The sequence below is a fragment of the Pholcus phalangioides genome, unplaced genomic scaffold (assembly GCF_987345545.1).
Source record: "Pholcus phalangioides strain wild (caught in Gottingen) unplaced genomic scaffold, Ppha-v1.0 ptg000018l_1, whole genome shotgun sequence".
NCBI lineage: Eukaryota > Metazoa > Arthropoda > Arachnida > Araneae > Pholcidae > Pholcus > Pholcus phalangioides.
In genome coordinates this window covers 958,196-977,331 of record NW_028301611.1, presented here as the reverse complement: position 1 = coordinate 977,331, position 19,136 = coordinate 958,196, and the positions used below count along the sequence as shown (strand labels likewise).

At 40.6% G+C, this 19,136-nt stretch overlaps 2 protein-coding genes across 2 annotated transcripts; both read left to right on the top strand.

Annotated features, from left to right (window-relative positions):
• The first annotated feature begins 1,348 nt into the window (after positions 1 to 1,348).
• On the top strand, positions 1,349 to 2,952 carry LOC149071503 (uncharacterized). The gene has a single exon (XM_089247765.1). It carries the CDS (start codon positions 1,802 to 1,804, stop codon positions 2,591 to 2,593), a length of 792 nt encoding a protein of 263 aa, XP_089103891.1. The 5' UTR covers positions 1,349 to 1,801; the 3' UTR covers positions 2,594 to 2,952.
• Positions 2,953 to 6,597: 3,645 nt separating this feature from the next.
• On the top strand, positions 6,598 to 17,517 carry Pex11ab (peroxisomal biogenesis factor 11ab). The gene is made up of 3 exons (XM_089247681.1): positions 6,598 to 6,758; positions 8,753 to 8,868; positions 15,445 to 17,517. Exons 1-3 carry the CDS (start codon positions 6,703 to 6,705, stop codon positions 15,981 to 15,983), a joined length of 711 nt encoding a protein of 236 aa, XP_089103807.1. The 5' UTR covers positions 6,598 to 6,702; the 3' UTR covers positions 15,984 to 17,517.
• Positions 17,518 to 19,136: the final 1,619 nt, after the last annotated feature.

Here is a 19,136-nt window from a genome sequence, read left to right as displayed (position 1 = left end):
GACATGGGTTGGCGACGCCCCTAAGAGCAGCGAAGAATTCTTTGAGAATCGGTTTGACCACCTGGGCACGGCCCTGGGCCTCAAGAGAAGAGAGGCCTCACAAAAATGCGATCTGATTTAAATTTTCGAGATTTAGCTTGTAAATTCGGCTAGTAGGCAGGGCCGTCTTAAGAGCATCATGGGCCCCCCGGACCAAACGATTTTTCTGAGGCCCTACCAGGCAAATTTTCGAAAATCTCAACCAGATCCCATTTTTGTAAGGCCCCCTTTTCTCTTGAGTTGCCCGGGTGGGCCCATGCCTTAAGACGGCACTGCTAGTAGGGTCTCATAAAAATCATTTGGCCCAGTGGCCCATGATGCTCTTAAGACGGCATTGACTCAAGATCACTCTTGACTGCACTCTTTTGGTCACTCACTGACCTGATTCCTAGCTTTTAGGTCAATCTTTTGGTCATTCTCATACTTTTTCACGCTTTAGGTCACTCTTTTGGCCATTCACTGACTTGATCCGCCCTTGCTTTTTATGCGACTATTTTCGTCATTTATGTGCTTGCCATCCCCTTTGGAGGCTCTCTAACCTGGTCTCTTACTTTCTTGTTTGGTCACACACTTACAAACTCTATAGGTCACTAACCCGAACCTATGATGGAGGATGTGCAAATTTCGCCACCCTTCGCCCATTCCACTAATTTTCTTACCCAATAATTCTTGACTTTCTCCCCTCCCGAGGCCATAGCCAGCTCAGCCCCCAAGTGATACGCCTTAAAATAAGCCCTAATGCATCTTTGATAGCAAACATTAATATAACATCGGATCTTATTTCCGGCGAAACACGGTAGGTACACATAAGCAGTTCTGTTTTGGTCAGAAAGAACCAATTGTTTCTCTTTGTTTGCATAGTGGCGTCATCTGTTGTGAACTCATATAAATTATGTTACTATAAGGGCGCGCAAATGCGTCTTCGTTTCAAAGTTTCGGAATCATTAACTTTTCTCGTCTTCTAACCCCTACATCGACCTGCGTCTGATCAACACCTTCTAGAGCAAGAAGCTTTCGAAGGTATTGGTCTGACGACCGATGAAAATTGAACGGCTGTATATTGCCATCTATTATTAATACCTGTAATGGCATAATTTTGTCACATCTGGTTGTCATTAAAATTCTACATTGTGTCTGACAAACATTCAGAAAAGAATCAATCTTTTATCATTCACTGTTTTCAAGATATTCAATTTTAAAGATGAGATTACTTTTTTTTGGGCACCCTGTATGTAAAACTGTTCTGGTTGGGAAAAAAACTGTGGTGTGCCGGCGCCCTCAATTCATATTTCACTCGCCAGATGGCGTCGCCATACCATAGTGTACTTCCATACTCAGTACAAATTTTTCCTTCTTGTACGAAGTGTACAACTCCACGATGGCATGTTATTTTTTAATCAGTTGTCTACACGCGCCAGAGACGGAGAGACACGTTGTTATCTCGGGGTCGCGAAACGATCCTCATGTTGTAAATTATTAAATACGCTTTAATGTAATCATACTTCTGATTCTCTTGGAGTCGTCAATATGCCTTACAACTGGTGACCTTTTCCGTGTTCCTACACGCTACAAGTTTCGACATCATACCGACAGACCGCTACGGTGCCACAGCGTTGTCTTCATATCAATCCGGGTGCATCCGTAAACCGTAAGCTTTAATTTTCCTCTTCATGTCATAACACTCAAGTTAAACGTTTGAAACGAAGCCGTCCGTATTTATTCAGCATTATTTTCGTCATATAATATATATTCCCTCTCGACCATGCCTCAGACTGACGACCAAAATTCTCCCACACCATCGGCGCAAATCGCCCGCGTAGCAGTAAAACCCCCTCCGTTTTGGAAAGCGAATCCAACTCTGTGGTTCAGCCAAGTGGAGGCGCAATTCACACTCGCAAACATTACCACGGACACTACTAAATTCCATCACGTTGTTTCGGTTGTGGAGTCGGACGTTCTCGCATCGGCCAGCGATCTCATCCTTAACCCGCCAACAGAGAACAAGTACGAGGCTCTGAAAAAACGACTTATCGACTTGCACTCGCAAAGCGAAACCTCGCGAATCCGCACCCTGCTACAAGGACTGGAACTCGGTGACGAACGCCCATCACAACTTCTCACACGTATGCGTGCGTTATCAGGAGGTAGTGTGGGAGAACCTCTACTCAAATCACTGTGGCTCGCCAGACTGCCGAGCACTACCCAAAGCGTCCTCGCCGCGTTGGGAGGCGACCTCAACCAGCTGGCAGCCATCGCCGACAAAATTTGTGACCTGGCCCTTCCGGCGCAGGTCACTGCTATACAGGTGCCACCACAACAATCGGAACTGGCGAGGCAAGTGGCACAACTAACCAAGCAAGTGAGCGAGCTAACGGCTGTCGTCCATGCATCTCGCAGCTACGACCGTAGCCCCCACTTCCGCCGAAGGAGCAGCTCAAGAAATCGACAGTACAAAGAGCCGGAGAACGGTATGTGTTTTTACCATACGAACTTCGGTTCAAGAGCCAGGAAATGTAACCTTCCATGTGAGTACCGCGCCCAGCCGGAAAACTGAAACAGCGATCGCTAAACGGCCACAACAGCGATCGCTATATCGACAGAATTGTTTTGGCCGACCAGACTTCAAAAACAAAATTTCTTATAGACACGGGTGCTGATATTTCTGTGCTCCCGAAGAACTTCGTACCTCAAGCCAAAACGCCAGCGGACTTGCTTCTATTTGCCGCGAACGGCACGAAAATTCCAACTTTTGGCACTAAAAGACTTACCCTCGACCTGAAACTACGCCGTCCCTTTACATGGACATTCATCGTGGCAGACGTACAACAACCTATCGTCGGGATCGACTTCCTGCAACACTTCAACCTATTAGTTGATGCCAAGAACTCTCGTCTCATTGATGGTAACACTAACCTTTCTTCCTATGGCAAACCACCTAGCTCTCAATTGTCGCCAACCACCATCAGTCTTCTTTTGGGTGATTCTCGGTTCCATGAAGTTCTCGCGAAGTATCCGGATATAACCAATCCATCTCAACTATCCAACAAAGCAGAACTTTCGACAATATATCACCACATTGAAACTAAAGGACAACCTGTCTTTTGCAAACCTAGGCGCCTGTCACCTGAGTTGTTGAAGATAGCTCGAAAAGAATTTGAATTTCTGATGTCAGCTGGAATAATTCGACCATCAAAATCGCCTTGGGCAAGTCCTCTGCATATGGTTCGCAAAGCTAACGGCGAATGGCGTCCATGTGGAGACTACCGTCGCTTGAATTCTATTACTGTGCCCGACCGTTATCCAGTGCCACATCTGCAAGACTGCACGCAAGCATTTCATGGCAAGACGATCTTCTCTACTCTGGATCTCACCCGCGCGTATCATCAAATCCCAGTGAATCCAGAAGACGTCCCAAAAACAGCAGTCACTACTCCTTTTGGGCTGTTTGAATACACTTGCATGCCGTTTGGCCTCCGCAATGCTGGCCAAAGCTTCCAACGATTCATGCACCAAATCTTTTTTGGACTCGACTTCTGCGTCCCATACTTTGACGATCTCCTGATAGCATCAACCAGTGAAGAAGAACACGTTCAACATCTACACCAAGTCTTCTCTCGATTGAAACACCATGGTCTTCAACTCAACCCATCAAAATGTGTACTCGGAAGAAGTGAAGTGAAGTTCCTAGGATGCCTTATTACTTCGACCGGAGTGAAACCCCTTCCAGAGAAGGTTCAGGTTATTAGAGAGTTCCCAAAACCAAAGACAATCAACGAACTCCGACGTTTCCTGGCAATGCTCAACTTCTACAGACGTTTCCTCTCACAAGCTGCACACACTCAAGCACCACTACATGAATTCCTCAAAAATTCCAAGAAGAACGACAAACGACCTATTCCTTGGACAGACTCTGCTGTCGCAGCATTCGAGAAGTCTAAATCAGATTTGGCCAATGCTGCTGCACTAACATATCACTCTCCCGATCATAAGCTATCAGTTACAGTCGACGCATCTAACGTTGCTATAGGCGCTGTTCTTCAGTCACACACAAATTCTGGTTTACAGCCCTTGGCCTTCTTTTCTCGCAAACTGAAGCCTGCCGAATGTAACTACTCTACCTATGACAGAGAGCTCCTGGGTATATATTCAGCGGTTCAACATTTTCGCCACTACCTGGAAGGCACCAACTTCATAATCTTCACAGACCACCGTCCCCTGGTATACGCCTTTCAGAAGAATTCCAATTCCTGCTCTCCTCGCCAACTTCGGCATCTGGACTACATTGGCCAGTTCAGTACTGACATCCGACACATTTCTGGCTCTAGCAATGTAGTCGCTGACACACTGTCCCGCATCAATGAAATTAATCTCCAATGCCCGAACCACACAGAACTTGCTACAGCTCAGGCAGAAGATGAAGAGCTGCGAAACCTGATGAAGAAGACAGACTCTCAGCTACACTGGAAATCACTCGAACTGTCACCTTCTACTCATGTTATCTGCGACACTAGCACCGGAAGTGTTCGCCCGTATGTGCCACATAAACTGCGCCGTCAAGTCTTCACATTCCTTCACAACCTGTCTCATCCTGGTATCCGTGCTTCAAAACGACTAATCCAGGAGCGTTTCATCTGGCCTTCTATGCTGAAAGATGTTGCAGAATGGACAAGGTCATGTGCCCAATGCCAAAAATGTAAAGTGAACAAACACACTCGCAGTTCACCGCAGATGTTTAACCTGCCCTCAGCAAGATTCGATCATGTGCACATAGACCTAGTAGGTCCACTTCCACCATCAGACGGTTACAGATATCTCTTAACGTGTGTCGACAGATATACCAGATGGCCAGAAGCATACCCTATTCAAGATATATCTGCTGACACAGTTGCTCGAACATTTGTCTCAGGATGGGTCTCAAGATTCGGCATCCCGTCTAATATTACCACAGACCAGGGCAGACAGTTCGAGTCCAACCTCTTCAGGGCACTTACAGCTCTCCTTGGTGCCCGGCGCATTAGAACAACTCCATACCATCCAGCATCCAACGGCTTAGTGGAACGGTTTCACCGTTCACTAAAACAGTCTTTAATGTGCCACTCCAACAAGCGTTGGACTGAAACACTACCAATCGTGTTACTAGGTCTCCGCTCTGCCTACAAAACCGATCTTCGCAGTACTTGTGCTGAACTAGTGTATGGCACCACCCTTAGGCTACCAGGTCAACTGTTGTGCTCGTCGACACCGTGCCAAGCTGAAGATCCCAGCAGCTTTGTTGAACAACTGCGCCACACTATGGCCAAGTTGCAGCCAGTACCAACTTCAACTCACTCTACAGGTTCTACTACATGTTTCAAACATCCAGCACTGTCAACCTGCACGCATGTCTTCCTCAGAGTTGACTGCGTCAAACCTCCACTAACTCCACCTTATGATGGCCCGTATCCAGTTGTGTCTCGGACTGACAAACTAATCACTCTGGATGTAAATGGCAAGAGATCAACTGTCAGTCTGGACAGAGTTAAACCATGTTTCTTGGACATTGCAGAAACCAACTCCGAGCAAAACCAACCATTAACTCTAACGGCATCAAATCTTCCGAACATGACTGTGAAGAACAAAAAGGACTGCGATGAAAAAAAATCTGGTGTCACGACTCGTTCAGGACGAACTGTTAGATTTAATTTTAAATATCGTGATTGTGTCTAAACATTGTAATCATCCTAATTTCTCTGTACCTCCAGTACACATTGGGGGGGAGTACCTGTGGTGTGCCGGCGCCCTCAGTTCATATTTCACTCGCCAGATGGCGTCGCCATACCATAGTGTACTTCCATACTCAGTACAAATTTTTCCTTCTTGTACGAAGTGTACAACTCCACGATGGCATGTTATTTTTTAATCAGTTGTCTACACGCGCCAGAGACGGAGAGACACGTTGTTATCTCGGGGTCGCGAAACGATCCTCATGTTGTAAATTATTAAATACGCTTTAATGTAATCATACTTCTGATTCTCTTGGAGTCGTCAATATGCCTTACAAAACAAAATTTTTTTTCGTTCTTTGTTGGTACAGTAGCGCCATCTGTTGTAAATAATATCCGTCACCGTAAGTGTGTACTCATTTTTAAGTGTGGGGGTCATTAAAGTATTACGTCAGCATCGAGGGGGGGTTTCGGATTGCTGACTTTTGATGACGGGGGGGGGGGGTTGAAGGTTGCTTACGTCATCAACCCCCCCCCTTTTTGAAGATATGAAATATTCTAAGCTGCTGACGAAATTTTGCGGGGAGGGGGGGGGGGTCAGTGTTTTGCTGACTTTTGCTGAAAAGGGGGGGTGTGGGTCAAAATGACTGAAAATCTGCTTACGTAATACTTGAATGGCCCTTTCGAAATCCAGCAACACAAAATCGAGATGAAAGGCCCGTTAAAACCGTGATATCTGGTCAGGGTATTTTTTTCTGGTTGAGCTATCAATCAGCTATAAAGCTCGATTGATCAAGAAATGCCGTTTAAATATATCTGATGCTATTTTTCTTTTCCTCCCTGCTCATATGACTGAACAGAGCTGAAAATTTGTTTACATCGGGGTTTTTCCTCATTGAGAAATAAACAACTGTATTTTAGTGATTTCGGGAATACAGTAATTTTTGTTTTATTCAAAGAAATGAATAAAGTGGCGAAATTGAATTCTCAAAGTGCTGGACGCGATCGCTTGTTTCGGTGACATGAATATTTCTAATTAATCAAATATTTCATATCTAAAGAGATCCTTGAAGGATCCTGTCCCTATTTCATGTAGCTTTTAGGATTAAGAATCAATTATTAAAAATAATAATATTAATGCAATATGGCACAATGCATGAATTATTAATGCAGTTGAAAACTGTGACTTGGGGGAAGGGAGGGAATTCATCAATCAAGAGCTTTCTATTTTATCAACAAGTTGTAATTTGGATCCTTGTCCTTAAATTAGGAAAATGGTGGTGTTTGATTGAGCTAGCCCAGGGCAGGGTTGCAACTAGGAACAAATATTTACTCTGTCGCCCCCGGGGGGGGGGGAAATTCATTCCTACATGGCCCAGAGAGGTAACTTTATGTGGTGCTTGAAATATTGAATATAGGTTCAAACCTCCGTTCGAGGACACCCTCTATTTAAGGCAGAGGTTCTATAGGCAGCGGCCGAAGTGGGGAATTGAGATGGATCCTACAAATCCACTCACAGTCAGGGATTCTTGAGTTATGGGTCACAACCCAAACTTGAGGACCCGGGTTCAAACCCACAGCCATCATAGTGGTGGTCGGCTGAAGTTAGTTTTCTGTGGTTCTTAATTTCGAGACTTGAATGCGAGCTGATCTACCTGGTGAAAAGTCTCACCACACATAGCAACAGGCCTACAGCAGTTCAAATATTCAAACATCACACTTCACTTAGAGTTTGTAATGTAGATGGTGTCACTAAAAATTCCCATGCAACACTATTGCGTACTCAGATTGTTAGGTAAACATACTTGCGCTACTGTGCTCGGTTTAAAAGAAAAAGACCCAAACGTGATTCGTGGGGGGGGGGGGGGGATTTTCAGAGAAGATTCAAACAAATAAATTTACAGGCCTAACTAACTTCACTATTACTAACTTAATTCCCAAGGGCTTCTTAGATGATACAAATACAGTTACAGTCCTCTTATAAATGCACTTATTGCGTCACTGTAATCTCTAATTTCGAAAAACAAACAGTCCCAGGGGTCACAATGCTGAGCTTGTTATTGATTTTGGGTCACGGCTGAAAAGGGTAAGAGCCCCCGGGTTAAAGGGATCAAAAGCTCTGTCTCATTGGGTGTTTCTTATTGAGAGGTTTTACTGTATATAAAAGTTGTCAGACACATATACCTATTTCTCTACTTTCACGTGAGGGGGTTCCCGGGGAAATTAGGGATTGGAGAGGCCCCTCTGCTACTGGAGTGGTGGGGGGGGGGGGGGAAATTGATCTGTGGTTAGTCAGTGAATAAGGGACGCCCATCAAACCAGTCTTTTTAATCCTTCAAATAGAGGTGTCCCCCTTATTCTGAGGTAAATATATGCCTGTTCAAAGGAGGAAATGAATCAAGACACCTGTCCTGTAATTTTTTGAGCCGCTTTCAAAATTCCACTGATCCACATTATAACTGTCACAGTAGAGGTCACTAAACTCAGTGTAAAATGCCACACCTGTTTCCAAGGAGTATATTTTTTCCAATTTTATATGCAGGTACCCCGTTCCCCTGAACTTCTTCCTCTGAGAACAATGAACCAAGGAAAAGAAATACTCTAGCTTTTTGTATTATTTATACTCTTTTGATATTCCTCTACTATCGCCTGAAGGGAAGAGGGGAAAACAGTCACTCTCCTTCTACTATTAAACTTTGAACAAAAACAGATTTTGCCCACTGGCATTTGATCTGACACATTGCGGGGAAGGAGGGGTGGGGGGAACATGTCCTTGAGGCCCGTTTACACAGACGTTAAGGGTCGTTTAGGATTTTCACTATATTTATTATTGATGCAACTGCATATAGGCCTATATTTATTATTGATGCAACTGCATATAGGCCTATATTTATTATTGATGCAACTGCATATAGGCCTATATTTATTATTGATGCAACTGCATATAGGCCTATAATATTCATGTATGTGATAAATTATAATTCTTTGGGTTTGTTTTTATTTTTCCACAGGTTGATGCAGTATGGTAGTCGTTTCATTTGGGCATACCTAGAGAACTACCAATATGACAGAGATGTCATAAATAAATTGAAAAACTTGGAATATTCGTTAAGTACAGCTCGTAAACGTAAGTATCATAGGCGGGGGGCTCAACCTTTTTAGTCTACGGGCCAGATATATGGTATTTCTCCTGCTCTGAGGCCTTAAACTTGCATGTGCCACACCCAAAGCACGAAATCGGCCAATTTGCGAATTAGCTGGTTTTGTTATAAATTGACCGGCTAATGTTCAAAGTTCCGGATTTGGTCGACCAGTTTGCAAAATGGCTGGAGATCTCTAGCCAAAGTTCAATGAGAAAAGGTATGACTCAGGCTGTCATCACTGAAAAAGACCTGTTTTATGAAAATTTATCCTTTATTTATTATCGTCACTTATTGAAACAAGGTGAATTTCTATTGCATTTCAAATTGCACAACAGTTTCTCATTTGTAGTGATTTGTTGCGTGCTTAGTCACAGTATGGCACCTTTTTTATTGCCGCATGTATATGCATGACACCGTCAAACTAGGAGATGCACCTCCTAACATAAAACATGGAAGGATGGCTTCCGAAAAGCATCAGGCAAACAGTTTTTATTTGTGATAGGTCTGTGTCTGAGTTGATGATGTCACTGGAGGGTCTGTGTTTGAGTTGATGATGTCACGTTGGCAATGAAAGAAAAAAATAGATGCGCTGCCTACGTATCATTTACACACACACAACAACTTACAACAGTACATCAGACTTAGCGTATTGACCAGCCAAAACCCGAAAAAACACTTCTCATTTCTGAAATTTTGCCAAACCTCCTGGCCAATTCGTGAACTGGCGGAACTTCAGATTTAGGCATGTTAGGCATGTCAAGTTAAAGATTGACCCGTATTTTATGGGATATTCTCGTAATTTTGACCATCGCAGCTTTTTTTTTTTTTTTTTTTATGAAATGTCAAGTTTTTCCTCTGTTTTGAACTCTTGGTTGAATTTTTGAAATTAAGAAATATTATTTTCATTACTTAAAAATTATGTTATGGTAATTATGACTCTATAACCATCATAATTAATTATTAGTCATATAAATATATTCATCTCACGCATTTTTCAAACGTACGTTTTTTTTGGCAACTTACATATTGACTTGCAGTACCTATCAATTTCCGTCGTATTTCCATATTTTTATCAAAGAAATATGGTCAGCATAGGCGTATGCAGAATTTTCTTGGGGGAGAAGGGGGGGGGGGTTTCAAAATTTTTTTTCCCTTCTGAAGTGTTAAAGGTTTTAAGTTTTTTCCTGCAAAATAACACTATAATCTCGGCTTGATGATCTGTTCCCCCCCCCCATCCTTTGCTTATGACAGTGAGCCCAGGTATTTATCGTGTTGCGTGTACAGATACTTTTCTACTGGAATAACGTGCACGAGCTGGATGGAACCTCTTTACAGGTTACATTTGGCCCGTGGGTCCAAGATTGTGCACCCCTTGTTGATCTATAGTTTTGAATTTTATAGCATCATAACGATACTTATATCATTAATTGTTTGATACACATACACCATGATCCTACCTCTTTAGGCTGTATGAGATAACTTTGTGCGGCCAAGGGAGATTGACCACATGAGCTGTTGCTGTAAGGGTAATTATTGCAATATTATGATATAGCTTAACCAACACAATCATAGGCCTTTCCGTCTTTCAATATTTGCCTAAACCTTGGTAATATTCAATAAATATCTATTGAAATATCAAACTTTAATCTCCCCCTCAATATTTTCGTAGATGCCTTGCATTATTTTATGTTGCTGGCAATATCAAAGGATTAAGGGATGTTAGTTTTTTCCAACTGGTTCCACAGAGAACATCAAAACTTGTTTACTCTTGATGCAACATTTCTGCGAAAGTCAACAAGCAAGATGTGTAATGTCTTGCGCTTAATAATCATCTCAGATGTGAAGGAAGGTTAGATTAGAAAACGGAATTTCAGACGTTGTTGAGATTTGTGTTACTTGGAATCCCCCCACCCCTAATAAATCTTCAAGAATCACCTCTGTTTGATGGATAAGCTTATTAGGGCTTGACAACTCAAAAATAAATTAAGCACCAGTCAAATTTCTTAGGAGCTAAAAATACTTCCTTTCCCCCCCCCCCCAGAAAAAAGGCCGAAATAATATATTTTTCTCACACTTTTCTGGGCTTTGGCAAACTTTTTTTCATGTTAGTGATAGTGATGGGAAACGAGAGACACCCAGGCTTTGTCACACTCAGTGATATAAGTACATTTTTCTTGGGAGTTCAGGTGCCTCTTCGGGGGAATCTAACCATTTATTGAGCTTGAACAAGATATTTATCCATGGGCAAGTGTCATTATGCACATCACCAATAAACAAGTATAAAATTTATGATCAAAAAATGGTGCAACTCTGTGAAGTGCCTATAGACCAGTGTTTCCCAAATTTTTTGATGTCATGACCTGCTGCAATGAAGGTCAATGCAGAGTGGACTCCTGTGACAGTCAGTGCTTCAGGGATTTCCTGTGGTGAGGGTGAATTTTGAGCTCATTTCCACCACCATAAAATCTGAAATGTTTTGTTTTTAAAATTGGCGTACCACAAAAAATTGTAGTAATGAATTATTATTTTGCAGCACTAAATGTGCCATTAATATGGCGGTGGTAAATGAAAATGATCATGCGGACCCCTTACAAAGTGCTCACAGACTCCCAAGGGTCTGCAGACCACAGGTTGAAAAACACTGGCTTAGACCTCAGATGTGATAAAATTCATGTTTTAGGTGCAAACGGTGCCAGTGACTTTAACTATTTAATGCTCAATTTTTTTCGAGCTGATAATTTTTTTCATAGTTAATTACATGTACTGAAAGCCAGAAAAATCATTCTAAAAAATCTATTTTGAATTGGTTTTGTATGGTGCATGATTGATGATGTGCAAAGCTTCAAAAATCACACTTAAAATAAATGAATTGAAGTAATATTGCCTTCAAATATAAAGGGTAAATTTTTCGATTAATCTGCCAGATCAAACGGGGGATGAAAGATGAGCATAAGTGGAGCATAAAACAAAACAGCAATTCCATCCTATCTTTTACAGTTTTCGAGTTATGGAGGATAGAAGGGAAATGTGTCGTCAAAAAAACCCAATTTTATGAAGTTTCTCAAAGACCTGCACGCAAATTGAGCACATATTTTGAAAGAGCAGGAAAAAATCCTATTAGGTGACACCATCAGAATATCTGGATTTAATGGCGAGCTACAAGCACTGAGAGATTGGCAAAGAGCAAAATCGAATTATTGCCAAAATCTGTAACTGCCAATTGCACAATCACCCTTCTACATGGTGTTTCTAAATTCCCGCACATGACATCATCAAATGCTTTTTTAAATGAATGTACTTTTTTCAATGGAACACATAGGACACATAGGCACATTTTTTTACCAGATCACTCAAAACTTTACGAAGTCTGCGAGACTTAATGTCTGATATTGCATTAATGATGTTAGTTTTGAGTTCCTCTATCATATGTGGATATAGCTTTGAGACTATCTTGAAAATGTGACAATCTATTATCATAGGATGTCACATTTTCAAGATAGCCTCTAAGGATTAATTTATGAATTGAAACAATACTTTAAATGAAATTTTAAAACAATTTTGAATTTACTGTAAATGTTGAAAATGTTGGCCCTTTTTTTCCCGGACACATAGGCACATTTTTTTTACCAGATTGCTCGAAACTTTACAAAGTTTTTGAAAATTAATGTGTGATATTGCATTAGTGATGTTAATCTTGAGTTCATCAATCGTATGTGAATTATTTCAGTCAGCCATATTTTTAAGATATCCCGGAATTGTGGTATTGGTCCAATTGCAAACCCTAATATTGTTCATGAACAGCCTTTAGGTGATGGAAAAAAAATTGGTTTTGGTGCACCTACATAACGCTGTCAAATTGTGGGGGCCTATTATTTCTGATTGCACTGTTTATGCCAAAGTCTACACAGACATTATTGCTCAATTTATGTCACTGGTGAACAGCGATGGATGATGATCCTGGTTTCAACAGGATAGTGCCACGTTAAAAGAACTTTTTCACTGAATTTTTTGTAGATTGTGTCATTATGCATGGACTTAGGCTGCCTCTTTCACCAGACGTGTAACTTCATGACTTTTTTCTTTGAGGCTATCTTGAAAATGTGACATCCTATGATAATAGATTGTCACATTTTCAAGATAGTCTCAAAGCTATACCCACATATGATAGAGGAACTCAAAACTAACATCATTAATGCAATATCAGACATTAAGTCTCGCAGACTTCGTAAAGTTTTGAGTGATCTGGTAAAAAAATGTGCCTATGTGTCCGTGAAAAAAGACAGACGTTTTCAACATTTATAGTATATTCAAAGTTGTTTTAAACTTTTATTAAAGGTAATGTTTCAATTCATAAGTCTAATCCATTATTTTCTGTCAAACAGTGATATTCTTTTAAAAAACATCCGTAAACTATGATGTGTCCGAATTTTGAAACACCCTGTAACTACAATCAGTCAAATTTAGCACAAAAGTTTCTATTTCATGAGCTTTCAAAATTGCCTGCAATAAACCATATGTTCTAGAGAAATTTAGCTTTTTGTTTGCAGTAAATCACTGAAATCTGCACTTGTCGTAGTAGACATTTGACGAAGAATTGGAATTGAAGATTACAGATTTTGGCTACTATTGATTTTGCACTTTGCCAATCTCTCAGTTCATTTAACTCGTCAAATCCATATATTCTGAGGGAAATTGTGCCACTTTATAGGATTTTTTCTGTTCTTTCCAAGTATGTACTTAGTTTGTGTGGAAATTTTTCAGAAATATGGATTTTTTAAGACTTGGGACATTTCCTTTCCTTATAATCTACCATAACACGAAAACAGTTGGAGATAGGACAGAGTTGCCAGTGTTTCGTGCTCTGCTTGGGCTCATCTTTAACCTGCTTTTGTTTGGCAGAATAGTTGCAATTTTTCCTGCATAACTACCTTCTTTTTGATTCAAATTATGGTAAGAAGAAAAAAAAGGAATGCGAGCAAAATATTTTAACAAAATCACAACCTTACATGCTCTGCGGCAAACAAAGAGTTGTTGTTATTGATTAAGATATCTACCAGCAAATTCAAAATACAAAATGGAAAGAATATGACTTTACCTTATGTGCAAAGGCAATCCTGAATTTTCATCTTCAAACTGGCTGCAGTAGTAATGAACATCTAAGGGACTCTTTGCACACATGCAACGTTACATATTTAAGGGTTAAATCAGGAGGGTGGGTTTTCAATATTTTTCACCCACATAGTGCTGCATTCCCTAATAAATGCTTATCAGCACCTTTCCAAAGCAATTTAACGAAGAATAGTTTTGAAGAACCTTTGTCATGGTCGCCCCTTTGTGGGTTAAACAAGCCTAACCAAGGTTAGTGGTGCCCAGTTTAAGAACCCCCCCTGGGTATTTCATTCATTACCAATTTCCCACTTCACAATTATAAGGTAGATTGTGTCCAAATCCTGCAGCAGTGCCGTTATCATGCTTATTCATGTTGTACATGCTGGATGCTCACCGTGAGGATCCAGGTTTGAACCCTGTTGACGACACAGTAATTAGTTGGCTGAAGCTGGTTTGCTCTGCAGTTTTCCAACTTTGAGACGTGAATGCGAGCCGGTCTTCCATTTGAAAAAGTCTCTCTGCAGAGAACAGGTATACCTTCAACGTGATACTCTTACACAGCATGGAAATTCAAGCATTTGCCATCTTCATTTCAAAATATGGACGGCAGGTGGCAGCACCAGCTACAATACAGAACAAGCCCAATTCTGACAACATAGATACATTAGGGACACACACTGCACATTCCTGCATTTAACTATTCAATAGAAATTCTGCAGAGGAATGTGTACGAGCTGCATCTACGATTAAGTAGTAGTAGTGCTCCTAGGCTGGGATTTTTGGCTACTACTACTAAACCATACATGCACCTCATTCATATTCCTCTGCGGAACTTCTAAAGAATTGGTACAGGTTGCATTGTGCGTATTGGTGTTGTGAACCTAATATGCAGCTTGTTTCTGTGTAATGCTTGTTACAGTGCTGCCATCTGCCTCTTATTTTTTGAACTATGAGTGAAGTGTAATGATTGAAGATTTTGCTGTTGTAGACCTGTTGCTGTTTGTGGCGAGACTTTTTAACAGGGAGATCGGCTTGCATTTGCATCTCGTAGTTGGAAACCACGGCAAAAGGGATTTCTGGCTGGCTCACGATCCCTGGTTTCCACGGGCCCCTCTGTAGTGCATTTATAGTGCGAAAAGACAAAAATCAAAATAATTGCCCCATCATATCCCTGGGCTGGAGTCCTCCCTATCAGGTCCACCCTTAAGGGGGGCCATAATGGCAGCCCCTACTGAACGAATAAAATTGAATGTATTTGCATGTTTGGCTTATTTTTAATAAGAAAAAGAACTCCAGCACGATTGAAGGCAGTTCCATTGATGGCAATGTTGATTGATAAATCCGACAGGCTTTGTTGTTGTTTTTTTTTTAAATTTGGTGACAAAAATAGTTTTTGTGAATATTTATATTTTATTTGTAATAGGCCTGTTTGTTTTTTTTGTTTTTTTCAGTGTACAGATTAGGAAAAAGTGCCGATATTTTATACAGTGCTCTCAACACCATCAATTACGATGACCCAATTCTGCGGTACACCATAACCCTGTCAAAGATAAACATGGCACTGTATTTTCTCGCAGATCATGTTCTGTGGATCGAGCGTGTCGGATTGGGATCCGTCGACAAGCGTAAATGGTCTCGCATATCGTACAAGCTCTGGCTCTATTACCTGGTCATGAACTTGACTAGAGACTTCTATGAGATCCTAAGAATCGCCAACACTTCCAATACAAGGTGTAGATATCAGGGGTATTCCATGAGCCCTAGTTCTCCGTCTCTCATGACAAGACTGTCTGCTGTTTGCAGGTCATTGTCGCAGCATAAAGATGTTGTTATGGATACACTGAAGAATGGATGTGACGTGTTTATTCCGCTCTCCCAACTAGGATATGTGTCCATGTCACCTGGTACTGTTGGACTTCTCGGTGTCATCTCTTCTCTGGCTGGTATCATGCCGTTAATCGATAGTACATATAAGTTGTCGCCGGCGTAGACTTCCGGTGCTTTATATGAAAATCAAACCCTGAATTAGTAATTGATAGTTTATTTGCTATTGTAAGTGTTTGTTAATCAGCGTCACTTTTTTTTAAAACTTGCAAATGTAATCAGAGGCCAAAAAACGATTCATGATCGAGTATTTATCTGAAGTTGATCTTTAATTATTTACAGGCAAGATGTGTTGATTACTGTACATTATAAATTGAAATGACATGCTTGAGATTGTATCATGTATTGCCGAATTTTGTAAAAGAAGTTGTGCTGCAAAATTGTTGAGATTAAGGTGCATGATTTGTGAATACAGTGGAACTCTAATTAACAACCATCTTGTGGAATTCTGGTGCAACAATAACAAATTCGTCATTTTATTTAATCACGGTTTAATCTGTTTTAACCAGTATATATTTGTTTACTGGAAATTTTTGACACGAAGCAGCATTGGCTGTATATCGGGGTTGGACATATATATATGTGTGTATTATATGTCCATATATAATACACATATATATATATATATATAGGGGCCATCATTCAAGTATTACGTAAGCAGATTTTTAGCCATTTTTGACCCCCCCCCCACACCTTGTCATCAAATGTCAGCAAATCTAAACCTCCCCTCGATGCTGATGTAATACTTGAATGACTCCATATATATATCTTTTTTATATAGCCTACATTGTACATTTTTTATATTGTTGTAACAGGGTTTGACAAATCTCAAGCACCTGGTCGCCATGTCGACTCAAAATCTGCCATTGCTGTCAGAACGATATAAAATTTTTTGAAACTATCTCAGCGATCTTTTTCCAGATCAGTGGACACGCCGAGTACAGTGCATGCCCGATTAATATAATCACATTGGGGCTCTGAGTTTCTAATAACCAATTGATGACTATTTAGGTCATATGGAAATGATTGACACAAATGCAGTCATGGGGTGGAAAATATTTTATTCATACAGATTATAATATTTTTTTAAATGTATGTTATGTTTAACGCTCTTTGATATCTCACTGAAATATGAAGCGGGGTGTGTCTGGTCTTGAAAGGTATGTTCCGGTCCACAGATTCCTTTTTAATGTCTTTTGGTCGAGGAACTGTGAATATGGTCAATTAGAAGAAAGTGACCAAATACTGACCATCACTATAGGGAAGAAACTGCAAAAACTGCACCTACGCGTACCTGTACATGGATCTTAGTAGCTATTACGGCTCGATTAGGACATTTTGACAAAAATTTCTGTCATCAGTTCACAAAGGGAGAGTGTCACCATCTGACTTCCTACATGGTCTTGCAAGTTGATAATGATAATTTCTACGGAAAAGAAAGTCTGCATATGTAGAAACTAAGAATGAAAAAGAAAACTTTTTATGGGGAGAAAATATAAACTGAGGCTCTCTGATCACTATAAACAAATTTTTTCCCCATGTTATGATACTGGCCTGTTCCGTACTTTGCGAAAGGGATAACAATACCCAAATGATAGCATTATCTGTGATTAAGTGGCGCCTACTGTACCTAAAAAGTTAAAACAAAAGAAAGAAAAGCAAACACACTATTTTGTATTTTTCCATGAAAAATGACAAAATGCGAAGAAAAAATATATGCTTGGCTATTTAAAAATTTGGCTGGCGCCAAAATTATTTTTTGATTTGTCAAGCCCTGCATCACATGCAGTGGCGTACACAGAACAACCTTTGTGGAAGGGACACACACACAAAGAATTTCTTTCAGAGAAATTCAGAGTTACCAAACTTAAAAAAGAATTTAAATTAACGAAATTTTTCGAAATACCATATACAAAGCTGTTTCCTTTCTATATTTTTCTTCAATATTTTAAAAATATTTTGAATTTTCGATCGTCTTGCAAGCATGAGTTTCCTGTGCACCCCCTCCCCTTTCCACATGTGTACGCCTCTGTTTGTATGCATTGGTTTTTTTGTTTTTCATTTCATGTATAAAATCATTGGTAAAGTCATATGTTTGAACAAATTTTTGTTTTCCTAGTACACTAAAACCCCGCTAATCCGAACGGCTCTTTAAAAAAAAGACAAGATAGGTGAAGAATCGGCAACAGAAAAAAATAATAAACGCTCATAAATTCTGTATTGTAACCTGTTATACAGGGTGTTCTGTTAATTGACGCAAGCAAACTCAGAGGGTTGTTAGTAGACATCAAGAGGAACAAATATTGCGATGGAAAGATGGTGTCGCAAACCACGTTGCGAGAGTGAAAATCGCGAAAAACGCATGTAGGCACTGAGTCCAGAGCAGACGAAAGGTGGGATGTCAGTTGATCGCTGAATGCGTTCGTGGGTTCGTTCGCCATATCTGACGTTAGCAGCGTCGCGGAACGCATGCGCTGGGGACGATGTTAATTAGCGCTATTGCAGTAGTAAGCACAGCACATATAGCAGTTAGTTGTTTGTTTCAATGAGTACCGTGATGGCTGACTACACGAACGAGGAATACGCTGATTGGTATCTGATTTACGGTCGAGCAGATAACAATGGGCGCTTAGCCAACACCTTCTAAAGCACCTTCTGCTTTAAAAGGTGTTGGCTTAGCACAGCGGATGTAACAACAGAGTAATATCCCTTGGACACACCGGAGGATCTCATCTGACATCAAAAGCGTACCTGGTATCTTCGAACACGTCCGGGAATCGTTTTTACGTCGTTGTAGATTGTGCAATGACGTCAGCGGCCGTCACTTCCAACAACTCTTGTATTAATTAATCAAATAAATCTTTCTGTAGTTATTATTGTACTTTTGTCGTTCCGGGGTGACGTCGAAACCTGCATGCGTTTTTCGCGATTTTCACCCTCTCAACGTGGTTTGCAATTTTCGTTCCTCTTGATGTCTACTAACGACCCTCTGAGTTTGTCGGTCCATTAACAGAACACCCTGTATTTTGCATATGGACAATGCATTGTCGATATATATATCATATTCATAAATACATGATCATAATGTCTCATAAGGATGAATTAATTGCTTTGAAAAGAAAAAAAATCTGTTTTTTTTTTGACAAAGCTACGTATGTACCTAGATGATGCAGTTCGTAGCCATCGTCTCAGGCACACAATGTCCATAGGCATACAGAAGGGCAATCTCCACTTACTCCCCATTAAAGCATACTATCCG

Bases quoted from the DNA above. Each gene is read 5' to 3' on its own strand.
- LOC149071503 (XM_089247765.1), top strand. From the start codon at position 1,802: ATGCCTCAGACTGACGACCAAAATTCTCCCACACCATCGGCGCAAATC.
- Pex11ab (XM_089247681.1), top strand. From the start codon at position 6,703: ATGAATAAAGTGGCGAAATTGAATTCTCAAAGTGCTGGACGCGATCGC. The intron at 6,759-8,752 runs GTGACATGAATA...ATTTTTCCACAG, and splicing joins GGACGCGATCGCTTGTTTCG to GTTGATGCAGTATGGTAGTC. The intron at 8,869-15,444 runs GTAAGTATCATA...TGTTTTTTTCAG, and splicing joins GTTAAGTACAGCTCGTAAAC to TGTACAGATTAGGAAAAAGT.